General features: G+C 36.3%; 1 protein-coding gene across 1 annotated transcript in view; it reads right to left on the bottom strand.

Annotated features, from left to right (window-relative positions):
* LOC121987112 overlaps positions 1-21,643 on the bottom strand; it is a 66,075-nt gene that overhangs the window by 1,041 nt on the left and 43,391 nt on the right. Inside the window, exons 9-10 of the mRNA XM_042541013.1 lie at positions 396-482; positions 95-295 (exon numbers count right to left, since the gene is read on the bottom strand). Coding sequence (XP_042396947.1) covers positions 95-295; positions 396-482 — 288 coding nt within the window. The remainder of the gene's footprint in view (positions 1-94; positions 296-395; positions 483-21,643) is intronic.

Raw genomic sequence — 21,643 nt, 5'->3', positions numbered from 1 at the left:
ATAGTTGTAGTAATAGTAATAGTAATAGCAATACTAATAGTAATAGCAATACTAATAGTAATAGTCATAACAGTGATAAAAAAAAAAAACTTACGTGATTTCGATTTGGGATTGGGACGTTAGCTATGGCTTGTGCTCTAAATTGATTTCTCAAAAGTTGAGACTTAGTTAAATCTTGTTTTCGAGCACGGTGGACGAGAACAGTGCCAGAAGGACAAGTATCATTGAATCCATAAAAAGAAGTTGGTTTAGATTTTCCAAGCTTCATTCCCTTTGGAAGACTACTTGGTTTTAACTGCAAAGATTATCAGATCAATTAAAGAGGAAAAGGAACTATACAATGTAATAAAAAATATCATATCAATTTGACTTGTTTATTTTTGAATACTAAATACCTGAAGAGTATGATTTTTCAACAAAGGGTGGTCAAATGCTGGTTGCTTGTACATATCAACACAGTCAAATAGATCTCCTGTTATTGTCTAACAAAAAATAATAATAATAATTTCAATAAAAGTACTATTTCTAATTTTTCAAAAGAAATATTAATAATGACCTGAATGGTTTTAAGTGAGTATTTAGCTTTCTCGTTCCATGATCTTGCTTGTGCTCCACCAATCAAAATAAACAATAAAATGTGAAGAAACATGATGTAAAAATTCAAATGATATGAAAGTTTAATATTGAGATATGTTGTAAATCTTAGTTCATTCTCTAGTTTATAAATACACACACAAAAAATTATAATTAGTAAGATATAAGAATCATTAAAAAATAAAAAGGTAAATCATTTTCATTTTTTTAAATATGTAATTTGCTATTAATGTTATCTTAAATTGATATAAAATTAATGTTAAAATAATAAATTTTAAAATTTACAACAAATCTAAACTGATCTCTTTATTAATGTAATCTTAAATTTTATACAAAATTAATAAGAGCTTTCTCTATTGTGTTAAAATAATAAATCTTAGAATTTATATAAAATTAATATAAGTTTATTTCCATTAATGTCAAAATAATAAATTTTAAATTTGTACAAAATGTAAGCAATTATCTCTCTCTATTACTATCTTAAAATTTATATAAAATTAATGTAAACTTATCTCTATTAATGTTAAAATAATAACTTTTGAATTTTATATAAAATGTAAGCAATCATATCTCTATTAATGTGATCCTAGAATTTATACAAATTAAATTAAGTAAGTGTATCTATATTAATGTTGAAATAATAAATTCCCTTCCATTTATTTTTTATTTAAACCTAAACAAAAAATATATATAAATTTTCACATTTAAAATATGAAAATAATATTCTTTATATATATATTATTTTATTTAATGGTTCTTATATTGCTCAGTACTATAAATTGTTTTTGCCTTTATAGATTAAAGAAAGAGTTGAGATTTACAACATATTAAAAAAAATTAAACTTTAATATCAAATCATATTACTTAAAATTTTATTTCTTGTGTTTATTCCGATTAGTGATTAGTGGGAATAAGAAAGTTAAACATTTTAGTAAAATACTAGAGTGCATTTGGTTCAAATTATCATGTTATGTGATTACCGAATAATCATAAAATCAAAATTATGAAGAATAAAACATAATATAATATTATTTGGTTCAACTTAGGTAATATAAAAAAATATATTTATTTTAAAATTTTAATATATAATTTAATATTTTATTGTATTAGTTACAAAACTAATAATATATATTTATTTTCTTTTATTAACTTTTTATATATATTTTTTTAAGTTTACTTTTTTAAACTTCTCTCTCTTTTTATATATATATATATATAACTTAGTACATATTTTTTTTTTCTATTTAGTTTTTATTATTTAAAACAGAAATTTTGTTATGAAAAATTTAAGGATATTTTTGTCCCAAATTGTAAATATCAGAAGATATTTTTGACCAAATTTTTTTTATTAATATCAAAATCAAACAAAACCTCATATTTTTAAAGTTTTCTGATTCCGAGTTGTATGCCCCTTTTATGACATGTCGGACATGAATCATTACTTGGTAATCGTCGATTACTTAAATTAAATAAGGTTTTCGTTAATAACCTTAGATGGATAACCATAATTATCAAGAATAATCTCCAATCAAACATACCCTTAAGATTCTTATTAATATTTTTTTAGAATTATTATTAACATTTTAATTATAAATTACACTTTTATTAAAATTATTAAATTTTTTTGTCACTAAATAATTGGAGACCACTGTGTTGATATATACAAAAAACCAACATTTGACCTTGTATTGATTATAAAAAAAAGTCAAATTGATATATGATATGGGTTATGATGAATAGGTCAAGAAGGAGACGTGGCAATTAGAGTCAAGATGACGTGACAGTCCTACTCCATAAAGGATAATATCCCTTCATTTGGTCCGGATCAATTGCTCAGTGTTAATGTTCTTAGGTTGACTAGATCGGATTTTAATTCGGCGGGTTGGGGGGGGGGGGGGGGGGGACATTTGGTCTTTCAACCAAGTGAACCAGGGAGTCTAATATCTCAAAGGCGGTCAAATTAAGGCTAGTCGACCTTACATATTGGCCGGAATGACTGACTCACTCAATAACCAGACCAACCAGAGAGAGCAGTACGCATGTGTATCCGCCCAATCTTAAAACCAGACGAACATGTATGCTCTGATCGTACAAATATCTGGTTGCACAGATATCTAACCGAGAAAAGACACAATGTAGCTGCATCTCTTTGTAACCCTTTATAGGCTTGGGCAGATAAAAGGACAACTGAAACTGCAGCACTTATCCTTATATTTCCACCCGGACGGGATCCCAGCGAAGTATAAGTTATTTTATTATTTCTCGAGTAGATTTTCAACATGACTAAAACACTATATCATTTTTCAAACAAATATCTCATAGTTATGCAAAATATAATAGTGGCTGAATGATCGAGAGTTCAACTGAACATTTTAACATAGCGGCCGACTTAAAGACATACTCAACAGCCAGTATTCTAATAAGGTGACCGGCTTGAAGACCGACCAAAATATATGCAATGAACAACAGCATAACGAGAAGGTCGGATTAAATACCAACCAAGATACATACAGTATAGCACACGACGAAATCACTTATGCATAATGCAACTAAACATCAGCCTAACAGGATGGATGGCTTAAGGATCGGCCGGGTTATGCGCAGCAGACAACATCTGTCTAACAGGACGACCGACTTAAGGATCGACCAGTTTATGCTCAGCAGATAACATCCTTCTAATGAAGCGATCGACTTAAGGATCAGACGAATTGTATTCAGTCGACAACATCATCTTAACAGAGCAGCGCCGACTTAAAGACTGGCTGAGACATGTTTAGCATATAACATCCTAACAACCTGGTATAATAATAATACTTATGTGTCAGAGAATATCCTTTTGGAACCTTCTTCAAGGACCATTGTGTCCTCCATCAGCAGACCAATTATAACAACATATTCCTTCAGCCACTTCAGTGATAACAGAAATTATAATGACAAAAGGGGTATACATATGGGTCAGAAAAAGATTCCTTGGACGACTGTGGTGGTACCCCCTTACTTTATTTAACAACCTCTACTACATTTCACTACCTTATGATTGCGGAGGTTATGCAGTGTGATATATAACAGGGGAGTCCTCTCCGTGACGAAGGTACGCTCACTAACATCTGCAACTCCACTTTAATATAATGGACTAACTAAGATAAGCAAAAACTATTTATTTAACTTATATTCTCAACCAAAATTTACATACTCTAAATCAATAATATAATGGACTAACTAAGATAATAACAAAGTAATTAAGAACCTTACCCTTAAAGATGAACAAGGTGGGACGTTTATTTGTAGCTCTTCATCTACTGCTCCTGGATACATTAAGTCAAAGAGTTAATAAGTTATTTAGCTCACAACTGAATTTACATTAAGTCAAGATAAATCCAAAGCTTAACTGAGGCTCCATGAATGGTAAGTGTAGTTTGTTTCTCTTCCTTAACAATAAATTCGTAAAAAGAAATCAATACTAACTCAATACTAGGGATTAAAATAGGAAATCTAAAGAAAGAATGAAGCTTGGAGCAATGAAGAAAAATAGGAGTATTTGGGGGAGCTGGAGTAAGTGGATGAATCGAGGGATTTTAATCCTATAAAGCTCTAAGAAAAGAATGTCAGCTATTTTGCTGAGGAAATCAAATATTTAATTTTCTTTTGCAACAAAAAAAATGAAAGAGATTAAGAATGTCATGTTCCTCAACTAAATTTAAAACATAGAGTGACAACATCACTTGGAAATCTTGAAAGTTCGTCTTAGAAGCCAAACCCAGCAGTTGTTTCTTCAAATCTTATGTTTTCCATCTCAGTAACCTTCTCATCGTTAGATAGTTAGCTACTAACTAAAATATTGTCAAACAGAATGTCATCCTGCATAATCCATATCTTAATACCATTGGCGGCAATGAGCTCAAAATTGAACCTATCAAGTTCAAAGTACTGGGGGTTCTCTATCTCTGAGGGTTCCTCTTCTAGGCTGACCATATGGAGGTGCTTCTTCAAACTTTGGGTTATTTATTTTTGGAGTTTTTGAAAAAAAGAAGAATAGGGAGAGAGTAAAAAATAATATGAGAGCAATAAAATTTATTATTGATTGATATTTGTCCTAAGGATAATATAATATATAATGTTCAAAAAGTACTTTGTCAATTGACTAATTAATAAATAACATAATTATTCTAATAATTATAACAGAATTATTAGAATAATCTAAATTCTAATTTGATTTGATTTGGTGATTTGATCCAGTCAATTCTGTTAATTCTCTTTTATCTTTTTTACCCCCGACAAACTTAATAGGAGATCTTTGACGTTAAATTTGCTTGCTAACTTGCTGAAACATTGTCTAGATAATGACTTAGTAAATTAAAGATATCAGCGATTTGATCTTCAACAGAAATAGAAATATAAGAAATGGATAACTGCTGAGTTGGCACACGTTCACGAACAAAATGAAAATTAATTTCCACATGTTTTGTACGAGCATGAAAGATTGGATTTGCTGTGAGATATGTTGCTCCAATATTGTCGCACCAAATTTTTGGTGCAATATTTGATGTAAGATAAAGTTTAGAGAGAAGTGATTGAAGCCAAATAATTTCTGACATTGTATTTGCTATAACTTTATATTCTACCTCAGTGTCTGAACGAGATACTGTAGGTTGCTTTTTCGAATTCCATGAGATAAAATTTCGTCCAAGAAATATTGCATATCCACTAGTAGAGCATCTATTTTCATGAGAACTTGCCAAATTTGCATCGCTATATGCATGTAAATCTCCAGACGATTGACGATATAAAAGAAGACCATGTAATAGTACCTTTACGATATCGAAGTATTCTTTTTTTACATTATCCCAATTTTGTTCAATTGGAGCATGCATGAATTGACAAGCACAATTTATTGCGAAAGTAATATTAGGGCGTGTGATAATGACATATTGTAAGGCTGCAACAATATTTCGATAAATCTGTGGATTAGACAGAGCAGGAGAGGATGAAGTTGGAGAGTTGTTTATAGCAATTAGTTTAGAGATCGGACGTGCTCTATCCATTTTGACTCTTTGGAGAAGTCCAATAATGTATTTTCTCTGAGAAAGAAGATAACAATCCTCATGTAGAATAAGCTCAATACCAAGAAAAAAAATAAGCAATATCCAAATCTCGAGTAGGAAATTCTTTATTGAGAAGACTTAATAAAGTTGTGATACCCTTGTGATTATTACCAGTTATCAGAATGTCATCCACATAAATAAGAAAAAATATCATAGATTTATCATTATATTTGTGAAATAGAGACGAATCAGTCTTTGATCTAGATAATCCTTGAGCTTACAACCAATTAGATAGTCGATGAAACCATGCACGAGGAGCTTGTCGAAGACCATATAAGGATTTCTTAAGTTGGTAAACATGAGATGGAAATTGTGGATGATGAACCCAGATGGTTGCTCCATAAATATAGTTTCCTCAAGATGATCATGGAGAAATGCATTTGAAATGTCCAATTGTCGTACATACCAATTAGAACTAACAGCTATTGATAATAATAGTCTGACAGATGTAATTTTGATGACTGGACTAAAAGTGTCATTAAAGTCAATACCTGGTTGTTGACTAAATCCTTTAGCTACAAATCAAGCTTTGTGCCATTCAAGAGAACCATCAGCTTGATGCTTAAGATAGAATACCCATTTAGAGCCCACAACATTCATTGAGGGAGTGCGCGGAACTAGACTCCATGTTCCATTTTGAAGAAGTACATGAAATTTTGTAGCCATTGCACTACACCAATTTGGATCCTTGTTTGCTTGTGTAAAATAAGTTGGTTCAATAGATTTTGAAGAGACCACTAGAGCTCGTGGAAGGGGATATCGAGTTGCATTTGGTGGGTAATGCTATAAATGTCACTAATGGGAAGCATGTGACGAGGAATATTGTCATCTGAATCACTTGTTGATGGCGACGAGGAAGTAGGCTGACATGGTGATGTAGATGATGGACTTGCATTATCCGAGGATCTAGAACTAGAGAGCATATTATCTTCGACCGATGAGACTTCCAAGATTGGAGTAGCAACCTAAGGTGATTCTGATGGTATAGGAGAGTTATTAGAGAGTTCCAGAGCAGCACCTAGGATGCCATCACTTCAGACCTAGGATGTCATCACTTCTGACAATATTAGGTGGCATCAAGAAGGTGCCACTTGTAAATGGAGGAGAGATCGAAGAAGCTACTGGAAAAGGGAATAGAGACTCATAAAAAATAACACGTGAAATATAAATTCATCCTGTTGGTATATGCAAGCAACGATAACCATGGTGCAAATTGCTATAACCAAGAAAAACACATTGTAGTGAATGAGAGTCAAGTTTATGTTTAGAATAGGAGCATAACCATGGATAACATGTTGGACCCCGTGGTAGTTTTGATGTGATCAACCAAGTTAGTTAGGTCCTGCGTTTTGTCTGACCCCTGTGTCTGAGTGTGCAGCAACTTAGGACACTGAAAGTCGAGCGGAAGACGCAGCTAGCGAGAAGGACGACACGGGAAGGGAGCCGGCGGGCTCGGTGCGTCCGAAGGACGAGAGAGCTGTGGAAGAGTACTCCGGTGGAGCGAGAAGAACGTGCGCGGCGTTCGAGGGACGAGAAGCCGGACGGAAGCCTACTCGAGGAGAAGGCCGGGAATTGGGTTCGGGTGAGCCCTATTTCGGTGGGCCGCAATCACCCAAGGAGCCGAACCGGAGCAAGTCAACTAGAGTTGACTTGTCAACGGTTCGGTCGACCGAACACTAATCTCAGAAGACCAACCGCTGGTGACACGTCAGAAGCCACGTCAGCAAGCCAGCCGTTGGAGGACTGATCGGTCGACCGAACCTCTTGATCGGTCGACCGAACCCAAGATTATCCAGAGACTGAGTCGAGCGCTTTCATCGGGCCAGCGCAGAGGAAGACCGTTGGCCGATCGGTCGACCGAACAAAAGGATCGGTCGACCGAACCTGAGCTCGATCAACAGAGACTGCACCTGGACAAAAATCTTGGCAGGTATAGCAGGTTCGGTCGATCGAACCTGGGGATCGGTCGACCGATCCCTCTCGAGTCAAACCTGATCCCGAAGGATCAGGTGATCTGATAAGCTTGAGAACCCCTATATAAAGAGGGTCTCGGGTAGCTTTAGAGATATATCAAATACGAACGCGTTTCAACTCTTGTACTGTCTAGTTAAGCAATAGTTCTGTGCTCTACAAAGTGTAAAAGACTTCTCCGCCTTCAGAGAAGGAGTTTCTTAGTGCGCTTTCATCGCCCTGGATTAACAACCTTCTTGGTGTTGGTTGCTACTCGGAAAACCTAATGGTTCCACTGTACATAAATTTTGTACAAAGGTCTGAACCTTTTCCTAGCTACCATGTGTTCTTTTAAATTAAACTCGGATCGCCTGCGGAACTTAACACGTTTGATCCTAAGTTTAATTTATTTATTCTTTTAGGTTTAGACTTGGATCTCCTGCGGAACTTAACACGTTCGATCCAAATCACCTAGGTTATTAATTCCATTAAATATTAATTTCCAAAATTGGCTTCCAGGACTGCATGGCGAGGCACATGACCTTCTTGGATATGGGAACAACCACCACCGCCTAGACAAAGCCTTTTAATGAAAGCTAATATTTAATTTCCTTAAATAACTTTAGGTCAACCGAAAAGAACAATCAAATCATAAGGAAACGAAAAATAAAAGAACACAACATCGAAAACAAATTCGAAATACTAGAATCGCATGCCTCTTGTATTTGGTATTTTTACATGAAGATAAAACTAGTATGATGGGGAAATAAAATACTATTATACCTTTTCTTTTGCAAGCAAAAACCTCTAGGTCTTCTACCGTATTCCTCTTCTAACCTCAGACGTTGTGTGGGCAACGATCTTCCGAGATGAGAAACCACCAAAGCACCTTCTTCTCCTCCTTGCAAGGTTCGGCCACAACAAGAGCTTCTCTAAGGATGAAGAGAAAACACCACCAATGCTCCAAGGGATACAAGCTTTCTCTCCTTCTTCTCCAAGCTAGAATCCGGCCACCACTTGATCTCCAAGAAGATGTGAGGTTCGGCCACAAGGATGGAGAGAAGAGAAAAGAGAAGGGCCCGGCCACAAGAAGGAAGAAAAAGAGGGAGAAGATAATAGAGGTTGTTCACCTTGAAGGCTCCCAAAACTCCCTCTTTTATAATCCTTAGCTTTGGCAAATAAGGAAATTTAATTATAATAAAATTTCCTTAACTTTTCTTGACATGAATTAATTAAGAAAAATTAAACAAAATTTCCTAAACCTTCATGTCATGGCCATCCACATCATTAAGAGCAAACAAGGCAATTTCAATCAACAATTAAAATTCCTTATTTGTCTTCGGAAATTTAAAAAAATAAAATTTTCTTTTAAAATCCCTTCATGGTTGATAAAAAAAAATTTCTATAATTTTAATTTTTCAATATGTGAATAATTTACAAAGAAGAAAAATAAAATATCTTTCCAATCTACAAATAAGGAAAGAGATCTAATCTCTTTCTTTAATCTTTTGTAGATCCTTTTAAAAGAGATATTTTAATTTTTAATCTCTCCAATAAATTATATCTTTCACATAAGAAAAATTTAAAATTAAAATTCTTTTTAATTTAATGGGGGCCGGCCACCTAAGCTTGGGTTCAAGCTAGGGCCGGCCACCCATGAACCAAGGCTTGGCCGACCCTAGCTTGATCCACAAGCTAGCTTGGCCGACCCCTACATCATGGGTATGAAGGTGGGTATAGGTGGGTATAGTACTCTATAAATAAGAGGCTACGATAGGGACCGAGAGGAGGAATTGGTTTTGGTCTCCCGATAAAATTAAGCATCCCGTGTTCGCCCCGAACACACAACTTAATTTTATCAATAATAATTCATTCCACTAGAGAACTATTATTGAACTACCGCACCAATCCCAAATTACATTTTTGGGCTCCTACTTATTATGAGTGTGTTAGTCTCCCTGTGTTTAAGATGTCGAATGCCCACTAATTAAGTGAGTTACTGACAACTCATTTAATTAATATCTTAGTCCAAGAGTAGTACCACTCAACCTTATCGTCATGTTGGACTAAGTCAACCTGCAGGGTTTAACATGACAATCCTTATGAGCTCCTCTTGGGGACATTCTCAACCTAGATTACTAGGACACAGTTTCCTTCTATAATCAACAACACACACTATAAGTGATATCATTTCCCAACTTATCGGGCTTATTGATTTATCGAACTAAATCTCACCCATTGATAAATTAAAGAAATAAATATCAAATATATGTGCTTGTTATTATATTAAGATTAAGAGCACACACTTCCATAATAACTGAGGTTTTTGTTCCTTTATAAAGTCAGTATAAAAGAAACGACCTCTAATGATTCTTCTCAATACACTCTAAGTGTACTAGTGTAATATATAGTTAAGATAAACTAATACCCAATTACACTACGACCTTCCAATGGTTTGTTCCTTTCCATCTTGGTCGTGAGCTACTGTTTATAATTTATAAGGTACTGATAACATGATCCTCTGTGTGTGACACCACACACCATGTTATCTACAATATAAATTAATTGAACAACTACATTTATCATAAATGTAGACATTTGACCAATGTGATTCTTATTTCTAGATAAATGTTTATACCAAAAGCTAGACTTTTAGTATACATCCTAACACTTGGTTGTAACCAGGTTAAAATAGCTGAGTCTTTCTTTTCTGTTCATACTTTAAGTTTTGTTTCATCTTGTAGCTATTGCATCTATTTCAGTTTAAATTGGTTGAGGAGGGTTTAGTTTTTACTTGCAGGCAATGCGTTTCAGACTCAACCATGGAAGCTGAGTATGTGGTAGCCTCTGAGGCAGCTAAAGAAGTTGTATGGCTCAGGAATTTCCTAATGGACTTAGATGTGATTCCTGGTTTTCCCAAAATCATCATAATTTATTGTGATAATAGCAGTGCAGTTGCAAACTCGAAGGAACCACGAGCCCATAAGGCGAGCAAGCATATAGAGTGCAAGTACCACCTGATACGAGACATCGTAAAGCAAGGAGAAGTTGTTGTCGCCAAGATTGCATCAGCAGATAACCTGGCAGATCCTTTCACTAAGGCCCTTCCAGCGAAAGCTTTTGATCAGCATGCGGAGGGGATGAGAATCAGATGTATGACAACAGATATGGCAGCTTAGTCTTTTAGTATAAATGGGAGATTGTTAGAGTATATACTAAAAACCTAGCTTTTTGTAAACATCTATTTTGAAATAAAAGAATCACATTGGTCAAATGTCTACATTTATTTACTAAGTGTAGTTGTTCAATTAATTTATATTGTAGATAACATGGTGTGTGGTGTCACACACAGAAGATCATGTTATCAGTTCTTTATAAATTATAAACAGTTACTCACGACTAAGATGGAAAGGAACAAACCGTTGGAATAGTCGTAGTGTAATTAGGTATTAGTTTATCTTGACTAATAAATTACACCAGTACACTCTAAGTGTATTGAGTAGGACCATTTAAGGTAAGTTCTTTTTATACTGACTTAATAAAAGAACAAGACCGTAGTTATTATAGAAGCGTGTGCTTTTAATCCTAATATAATAACAAGCACATATATTTAGTATTTATTTCTTTGACTTATCAAAGGGTGAGATTTAGCTCGATAAATCAATAGACCCGATAAGTTGGGAAATGATATTACTTATAGTGTGTGTTATTGATTATAGAAGGAAACTGTGTCCTAGTAATCTAGGTTGATAATGTCCCCAAGAGGAGATCATAAGGATTGTCATGTTAAACCCTGCAGGTGAACTTAGTCCGACATGATGATAAGGTTGAGTGGTACTACTCTTGGACTAAGATATTAATTAAAGAGAGTTGTCAGTAACTCATTTAATTAGTGGACATTCGACATCTTAAACACAGGGAGAATAACACACTCATAATAAGAAGGAGCCCAAATTGTAATTTGGGATTGGTGCAGTAGTTCAATAATAATTCTTTAGTGGTATAAATTATTATTGATGAAATTAAGTTGGGTGTTCGTGTCGAACACGGGAAGCTTAATTTCATAGGGAGACCAAAACCAATTTCTCCTCTCGGTCCCTATCAAGTAGATTTACTTGGTATTCACCTCCAAAGGAGGTGACTAGTCCAAGGATCCACACACTCACACACACTTCCACTAATAAACACTCCTTTTCGGTAACTACCGAAGGCGGAGAAGCCCTACAAGTTCACACTACAAGAAGAAAGGAAAGGGAAACAAAATACAGCACAAGCTTACAAGGAAACCCTAACCCTAGCTTTCTTCTTCAGCTGTAGATTCGCTTCTTGACTTGGAAGACCTCCAAGAACCTTCAAGAACTGGCGATATGAACTTTGTGGAGAAACTCTAGGATCACAGTGAAGATCTGAGATGAATCGGTGAAGCGCTACCGAAGGAATCGAATGCTTGTGGCTTTAATCGACGCTAACGGTCAGATCCCAATCGATTGGATTGCTCCCAATCGATTGGGGAGGCTTTGGATCGATCGGCTGATTGATCCAGAGCGCCTCTGTGCTCTCGGGAAATGCCTGGATCGATTGGCTGATCGATCCAGGGCTTATCGCACAGAATTGCGACTCCCAATCGATCCACTGATCGATTGGGACCTCTGGATCGATCGCCTGATCGATCCAGAGGGATTCTGTTCGCGCGACACTCCTCCCCAATCGATCCACTGATCGATTGGGAGGATGCTTGTCGTGGGGACTCACCCGATAGATCGGCTGATCGATTGGGAATCATCCAATCGATCGGCTGATCGATCCAGATGCTGGTTTTTGCCCAAAACTAAGTCCTAAGTCCTCCAAATCAACATCCGGTCAATCCATGACCTGTTGGTACATCATGACTAGCATCTGGTCACCCTTGACCTGCTAGGATTCCCTCACCAAGTGTCTGGTCAATCCATTTGACCCACTTGGACTTTTCTCCTCGTGCCAAGTATTCGGTCAATCCCTTGATCTACTTGGACTTTCACCAGATGTCTAGTCAACCTTGACCCATCTGGATTTTCTCCGTGCCTAGCTTCACTCACCAGGACTTCTCATCTGCCTGGCTTCACTCACCAGGACTTCCAACTGCCTAGCTTCACTCGCTAGGACTTTCACCTAGCTTCACTCACCAGGATTTTCTCACTGCCTAGTTTCACTCACTAGGACTTCCAACTGCCTAGCTTTACTCACTAGGACTTTCACCTGGCTTCACTCACCAGGATTCCTTCTGCCTAGCTTCACTCACTAGGTCTTTCATTTGGCTTCACTCACCAGGATTTTCCTTCTGCCTAACATCCCAGTTAGGACTTCCCAGTCAAGTATCTGGTCAATCTTGACCTACTTGACTCTTCTTCAACCAACATGATCAAACCCTGATCAGAGGAGAATTGCACCAAACAATCTCCCCAAATGAACAACTGCACCTGCACTTGTCCATATCATCGAAGTCTTGTATTGTCAAACATCGAAACCCAAACAAAGACTCAAGCTTGGTCAACCAGTTCAACCTTGACCTGAGGGATATTGCACCAACAATCTCCCCCTTTTTGATGTTTGACAATACCTTTAAGTTAGGCTAGTCCCATAGCCTCAACCTTCTTTCTTATGCCACTAGGTAATGAGGGCGTAAGTTACAACCTACATTCTCCCTCTAAGAAGGCAGACTCCCTCTTAGATAATGAAGGCCTAACTTAAACCCTACATTCTTCTCCCCCTATTGACACACATCAACAAATTCACTTGTTGAAAAACTCTCCCCCTGAAGAGTTGCTCATCGTTGTTCACAACTTCACTCGTTGTGATTAACACGATAATGAAGGTCCCATACCCTTCATTATCATCAATGCTCGCCCTTGAGTATTAACAAGGTCCAATAACCCAAATGAAGGTCCCATACCCTTCATTTGTATCGAATGCTCATCCATGAGCATATACCAACTTGAACCACTTGAACAATGAGGATAATCACTCTCCATTAAAGTTCAAACGCTCAACCTTAAGCATGTTCTTAAAAGAAGGTTAACCACCTTCCAAGGTTCATGAAAAATAGTTTTCATGTCTTTTAAAGAGTACCTCCCCCTAAAGACATGGTCGTACCTTCTGTCATTGCACCAACAATGACTTGGAATCCCTAAACCTTTAAGAAACCCAAATTTAGAAGTTTTGAGGTTCAAAAGTTCAAAATTTGAATCAACCTCAACGTAAACTTCTACTTAGTCTCCTTTAACTAATCCATCCTTGTTTTCAACATGAAAACACCCTTTTTATGTATACAAACGTATTTTTAAGGGTTTGGAATGGTTTCCTAGACTAAATAAGGGTCAAACCACTGAAAATCAGCTTTCCCAGCTGAAATCAGGTTCCCCAATCGATTGGAGTTGGGTCCCAATCGATTTCACTACCTTGAATCGATCCACTGATCGATTCAGCCAGTCTGGATCGATCGACTGATCGATCCAGCGAGCTTCTGCTCACGAGAATGACCTTCTCAATCGATCGGCTGATCGATTGAGGCACTCCAATTGATCGGGTGATCGATTGGAGATCTGAAATTGTTGAAATTCAATTTCAGCCAATTTTAGAAACCCCTAGAAAATTCAATTGTTGTAAAAACTTTAGTGTTTTCTTCAAGTTTGTGTCTAACTTTTCAATGATGATTACTATCAAAAGATAGCCTTCACCAAGGTTTTCCAAAAGCATTTTAAAATCATTTTCAAAACCAATATCCAACCATGTTCCTTGGGCTCAATGCACATGACTTGTGTTAGAGTGTATACTAAAAGCCTAGCTTTTGGTATAAATATTTATCTAGAAATAAGAATCACATTGGTCAAATGTCTACATTTATGATAAATGTAGTTGCTCAATTAATTTATATTGTAGATAACATGGTGTGTGGTGTCACACACAGAAGATCATGTTATTGGTTCCTTATAAATTATAAACAATAGCTCACGACCAAGATGGAAAGGAACAAACCATTGGAAGGTCGTAGTGTAATTAGGTATTAGTTTATCTTAACTATATAATTACACTAGTACACTTAGAGTGTATTGAGTAGGACTATTTGAGGTCGTTCCTTTTATACTAACTTTATGAAGGAACAAAGACCTCAATTATTATGGAAGTGTGTGCTCTTAATCCTAATATAATAACAAGCACATATATTTGATATTTATTTCTTTAACTTATAGTGTGTGTTGTTGATTATAGAAGGAAACTGTGTCCTAGTAATCTAGGTTGAGAATGTCCCCAAGAGGAGCTCATAAGGATTGTCATGTTAAACCCTACAGGTGGACTTAGTCCGACATGATGATGAAGTTGAGTGGTACTACTCTTGGAGCTAGATATTAATTAAGTGAGTTGTCAGTAACTTACTTAATTAGTGGACATTTGTTATCTTAAACACAGGGAGACTAACACACTCATAATAAGGAGCCCAAAATGTAATTTGGGATTGGTGCGGTAGTTCAATAATAGTTCTTTAGTGGAATGAATTATTATTGATGAAATTAAGTTGTGTGTTCGGGGTGAACACGGGATGCTTAATTTCATCGGGAGACCAAAATCAATTCCTCCTCTCGGTCCCTATCGTACCCTCTAGTATATAGAGATTTATACCCACCGTATACCCACCTTCTTACCCATCCAATGGGGCCGGCCAAGCTAGCTTGGAACCCAAGCTAGGGCCGGCCAAGACCAAGTGGATGAGCCATGTAGGTGGCCGGCCAAAGCTTGGGTCCCAAGCTTAGGTGGCCGGCCACTAGAATATTAAAAAGGATTTTTATTAAAATTATTTCTTATGTGGATATCATGATTTTAAAAGAGAGTTTAAAAATTAAAAAAATTTCTTTTATAGCTTTCTACAAAAGATTAAGAGAAGAGATTAATCTCTTTCCTTATTTGTAGTTTAAAAGGATGGTTTTAATTTTTGGTAAAAACTTTCCTTATTTGTAAATCATCTAACATGTTTAAAAGAGAGTTTAAATTTGAAATCTTTCCTTATTTGTTGATTAAAGGGGATTTTAAATTTTAAGAAAACTTTCCTTTTAAACCATGTTCATGATTTAAAAGAGAGTTTAAAATTAAATATTCTCTTTTATAAGTTTCTACAAAAGATTAAGAAAAGATTTGATATCTTTCCTTATTTGTAGATTAAAAGAGATTTTAATTTTTAGAGATAACTTTCTTTTTATCCCCATGTTTAAAAGAAAGATTTTAATTTATTAAATTTCTTTTTATAAACCAATCATAAAGAGATTAAAATTATTGGAGAAATTTTTATAAATTTCTGGAGACAAATTAGGAAGTTTTAATTAATTGAAACTCTTCTTGTTTGTAGCTTTTATATGGCCGACCAAATAAAATTGAGAAAGAAAATTATTTTTAATTAAATGAATTTTCCTTTTCAATGGCAAAAGAATTAAGGAAGTTTTTATTAAAATTTCCTTATTTGCCAAGATCAAGGATTATGAAAGAGGGGGTAGAGGAGGCTTCAAGGTTAACGAATCTATTCTATTTTTCTCCCTCTTTTCCTTGGTGGTGTGGCCGGCCCTTCCTTCTTCTCTTCTTCTTCTCTTTGTGGCCGAACCTCTTCTTGCTCATGGAGTTTTAATTGGTGGCCGGATCTAGCTTGAGGAAGAAGGAGAGAAAGCTTACATCCCTTGGAGCTTGGTTGGTGGAAAAGATCTTCATCTTTTGGAAGCTTTGTGCTTGGCCGAAATTTGAAGAAAGGAGAAGAAGGTGCTTTGGTGGTTTCTCATCTCGGAAGATCGTTGCCCACACAACGTCCAAGGTTAGAAGAGGAATACGGTAGAAGATCAAGAGGTTTTTCTAAAAGGTATAACTAGTATTTTTTCTTTCCGCATCATACTAGTTATTTTTGGAAATAATACTAAATACAAGAGGCATATGATTCTAGAGTTTCGAATTTGTTTTCGATATAGTGTTCTTTTGTTTTTCTTTTCCTTGTGATTTGATTGTTCTTTTCGGTTAACCTAAAGTTATTTTAGGAAATTAAATATTAGCTTTCCATAAAAGGTTTTGTCTAGTCGGTGGTGGTTGCTCCCATATCCAAGAAGGCCATGTGCCTCGCCACGTCAGTACTGGGAACCAATTATGGAAATTAATATTTAATGGAATTAATAACTTAAGGTGACTTGGGTCGAACGTGTTAAGTTCCGCAGGAGATCCAAGTCAAAACCTAAAAGAACAAATAGATTAAGTTTTGGATTAAACGTGTTAAGTTCCGAAGGCGATCCAAAATTTAATTTAAAAGAACACATGGTAGCTAGGAAAAGGTTCAGACCTTTGTACAAAATTTTTGTACAGTGGAACCTCTAGGTTTTCCGAGTAGCAACCAACAATTGGTATCAGAGCTAGGGTTTTGCCTCTGTGTATTTGGTATTAGTTTAATTATGCACATGTCATACATAATTTAGGCAGGTTAATAGTAGGATGTGCTAACTTTGTGGATGCAGGATCCAACTATTATGGCTTATAGTTATTATGTGTGTGATTGGACCCTTGGACATGTCAAGGGCATTTTATTGTGTGTGCATGATTGTATTATAAAATACAGCAGGAGCTGTATTTAATTTTATTAGGATTTTATTTTTGATCTAGTTACATGTACATTCCTTTTATGGAATATAGGATCGATGGATGTAAATTTTATTTTATGTTCGATCTAGTTTACATGTACATTCCTTCGAGGAATATAGGATCAAAATGTAAAATTCTATTTATGTCGCGGATCGAATCTTGCAAAGCGTGGAACCTTCTAAGGACCAGAGGCGCAGCGGAACTAGGAGCAAGATGGATGCGACAACTAGACCCGGTGGCGGTGGCCAAATATGGCAGTAGCTTGGGATGACAACACACGGAGGACAACAAGAGATAAAAGCCATAATAGTTGAAAATTAGATTTTCTATTTATTGCTTTTATATTGTGCTGTGTGTGCATGTTAGTTTACATATTTAGTAGGCTAGCATAGTTAAAATTCCTCATTTATAAATAACTAAGTGGGAGAGAGATTTTTAAGTAAATCCCATGGTCTCCATTACTGGTTTGTAAGTGATGCAAACAAGCTTGCGCGTTGGCTCTGAGTGCCTTCCTCCATAACGGATGAGCTTGTTTGTGGATCACTAGAACAGACTTCCATTTTTGGATGACTATAGGAAGTTAATTAAGAGCGTGTGATCTTCCCCAACGGAAGGGGCATAATCTTATTAATGGACTTAGTGTCAAGTAATGGTATACACTTAGACACATCTAATAGTATCCTCCCCATCGGAGTCACTGCTATTATTTGTGTGACCAAATGATACCAACTATTAATTTTATTTGTCAAAAAGTTAGGTTGACAAGATAATAAAATTAATGGGTTAAAACCCTCCTTTTACAAATGTTGAATTTGTATATGTCCACACTAACGTGGCATGCAAAATTCACGGTGTTTGAGGTGTTGGTGAATTTAAATAATATTGTTTGAGGAATCAATATTTTTAAATTCAAAGTTTTGACCAAATATTTGATCAAAGACAGATCAACTATTAATTTTATTAGTCATAAAGTAAAGTTGACGAGATAATAAAATTAATGAATAAAATCTCCTCTTCGATTTTGTATCGTCCACACAATATTCATACAAAATTCATGGGGATTTTTAAGGAGTTGATCTTGACCAAGTATTTTTGTGATTCTTAGGATTTAAAATGTTTGTCAATCCCCTAGTAGTCATACTATAAGAAAGACTTAGTAATCCCAATTGTAATGATTGGAAATAGGACTTGGACATTAAGGTAAACTGTCTTCTTAGAACTAAGAACAATATAGGTGTATTTAATTCATTAGTTGAAACATGTTTAGTGGTGTTATCTACCAGAACCTGGAGTGTAGATACAGATGCCATTAATCATGTCCGCAATTCATTGCAGGGTTCCAGGAAGCCCGGCAACTAAATGAAAATTAAAACACTGTCTACATGGGCACTACTGTAAAAATGGTAGCTGTTGCAGTGGGAGATGTTTATCTTTTGATAAGAATAAAACATGGATTTTTGAGTAATTATCTTTACGCAGCAAGTTTAGAAAGAACTAGTTTTCAGTTTCTAAACTATTCAAAGAACTTGATATTCTGCCTCTTTTAATAACAAAGTTGGAAGTTATCTGTTCTGGTACGTTGGTTGACAATTTATAAATCCAATAACTCTCACGATGCAACAAATGGAAATTAGTAACACATCTTCTAACTTTAAGAGAAAGTAACCTTTGAAAATGAACCAATTATATCTTTGGCTTCTAAGGCTAGGTTATATTAACTTGAGTAGGATTCATTGGTAGTTGATGAACTTTTGGGTTCATTAGTAGTGGAAATCTTTCCAACCTACGAGTCTTACTTGGAAGGAAAAATAACCAAGAAGCTTTTGTTGGATCGAGACGCGCTAGAGGGGGGGGTGAATAGTGCTCGTGGCTATTTCTTTTTCAAATCGGAAAACTATCGGAGTTTAAAAACACGCAGCGGAATAAAGAACAAACACACACAGAGAGACACGAGAGATTTTACTTCGTTCGGAGCCTAAGGCGACTCCTACTCGAAGGCCCGCGATCCTTGATCGCTTTCCGTGGGCAACAACTATAAGCTCGTAAAATGTACAATAAGATATTACAATTGAAAGAACTAAAATAAATTATACCGACAACAATAAAGTAGCAGAATCTGAAGCTCCGGGTTGTCGGGGACTTGTAACAGCACTTCTGGGCGTTTCTAGAGCAGCTTGTAGCGTAAGGATTGCTTGGAGTTCGTTGAAGAGAGCTACTGGTCGAAACCCCTTATAAAGGGTGTTCAAGGCGCCTTCTACTGTTCACCAAGGCGCCTTGAATGGCCGAGTCAGCCACGGAGATAAGGGGCGAACTGGTTGAACCTTATCACAGATTCAAGGCGCCTTCCACTGTTCACAGGGCGCCTTCATCTGTTCAAGGCGCCTTACACTGTTCACCAAGGCGCCTTGAACAGCTTCTCGTAGCCATCTCCTTGCCTTGCACCCGAGGCGCCTCCAAGCTCCATGAAGGCGCCTCGGACACTGTTCATCCGAGGCTTTAGGTTGCTCCTTTGCCCCTGCAAGATACGTTAGTCCCAAACACTACCCTACAACACAAAGTTAGCACCTAATGCAATAAATGTGATAAATGAAGTATAGACAGTCTCCGGACTGTCCGAGTCTGACTTCGGGTTTCCTACCGGAAACCCTAGGTCGACCCGACGCCTATTGTTCCCTCCACGGGGAACGCGTCCTCACCTAAGATTTACCTGTTGCCAGTGCGATCCTCCAGATCGACTGGACTTTTGCTCAGCACTCGACGCTTCCGGACTTTCTGCTGGACATCCGCTTCCCGGCTAGTCCAGACTTTCAGCTGGTTCGCGACACCAGGACTTTCCACCTAGGGTTACCACCCCCTAGGACTTTTGCCTGAAGCTATCGACCTGCCAAGACTTTCCGCATAGGGTTGCCACCCCCTATGACCTAGGGTTACCACCCCCTAGGGTTTTCCCTCTGCCTAACCGCAGTTAGGACTTTTCCTGAGACACTCATTCAACATGTTAGATCACAACTCACCTTAACTTTGAATCCTTTGCCATTATCAAAACTTAGGTTTGATCGTTAGATGCTTCCCGCACCAACAATCTCCCCCTTTTTGATTATGGCAACCCAAATTCAAAGTTAAGTAATAACAGATGCACAAGTAGAAAAAAGTTTTAAGTGAGCAAGCTTAAGTATATAACTTCAAATGAACGCCTAACTTAAGCTAACACTTAAACTTTTGTGAAGCTCCCCCTTAATACAGGGTTTCCTTTAAATTTTTACTTTTTACTTTTGAATTACTTTTGATTTGAATTTCCTACTCTCCCCCTTTGCCATTTATCAAAAAAAAAATAGTTGAAAATAATTTTCCACTTTTCTCGAAAAAAACAGGATTAGTGAAAAGAGACTAAGTGAAAAGATTGACCTTTGAAAATGTAGCTTAAGTGAAAAGAGACTTAGCTTAATTTTGAATACAAAGCTTGTTAATTTTTAGGTTGACGAGAGAGAGTAGCTAGAATTTTAAATTAGTTAATTTATTCAGTTGGTCCTTAAGTCCAAACATGAGTCAAGTTAATTGGTGTTGATCAGGTATCAGAGCTATAAGGAACAGAACATTCTTAACTAAAAGATTGAGTATTCTTTACCAACTGTCTAACTTTTGAGTTACTTGCTAATTGTCTATAGGACAATAGCTTTCACTTGGTTAGTCAAGTTAAGTTATCAAGGTAAACCTAGGTGTTTGTGAGATGCTCTGGCTTAATTCTAGATGAACATGATATCTAGGGGGAATAAACTAGGCTAATTCCAGATAGCTCAAAATCTAACAAAATTGGAGTTTTGAAAACTGTTTTTCCTAGAATTTGAAAAAAAAAGGTTATGGTAAGATGTCTACTCTACCCAACACATTCCTATTTGCCTTCTAAGTCCACTGAACTCAAGTTCAGGTAATGGTTTTGTGAAGATGTCAGCTAAGTTTGATTTGGACTCAACATGGTTGAGTGCAATTTCACCTTTAGCTACATGATCTCTTACAAAGTGGTGTTTTACCTCTATGTGTTTGGTCCTAGAGTGGTGTATAGGATTTTTTGTCAGATTAATTGAGCTGATATTATCAATAAAGATTTTAGTATTTTTATAGTCTAGTTGATAGTCTTTTAGTGTATGCATCATCCATAACAATTGAGATGCATATTCTCCTAGAGCTATATATTCAGCTTCTGTAGTGGATAGAGCAACACAATGTTGCTTTCTGCTTGACCAACTTACTAGGCACTAACCTAGAATCTGGCAGCTTCCACTTGTACTTTTCCTATCTAACTTGCACCCAGCATAGTCTGAATCAGAATAGCCATAAAGGTCAAAGGTGCAAGTTCTTGGGTA

This window comes from Zingiber officinale, chromosome 5B, assembly GCF_018446385.1.
Source record: "Zingiber officinale cultivar Zhangliang chromosome 5B, Zo_v1.1, whole genome shotgun sequence".
In the NCBI taxonomy this organism is placed as follows: domain Eukaryota; kingdom Viridiplantae; phylum Streptophyta; class Magnoliopsida; order Zingiberales; family Zingiberaceae; genus Zingiber; species Zingiber officinale.
This window is presented reverse-complemented; position numbering and strand designations above follow the sequence as displayed.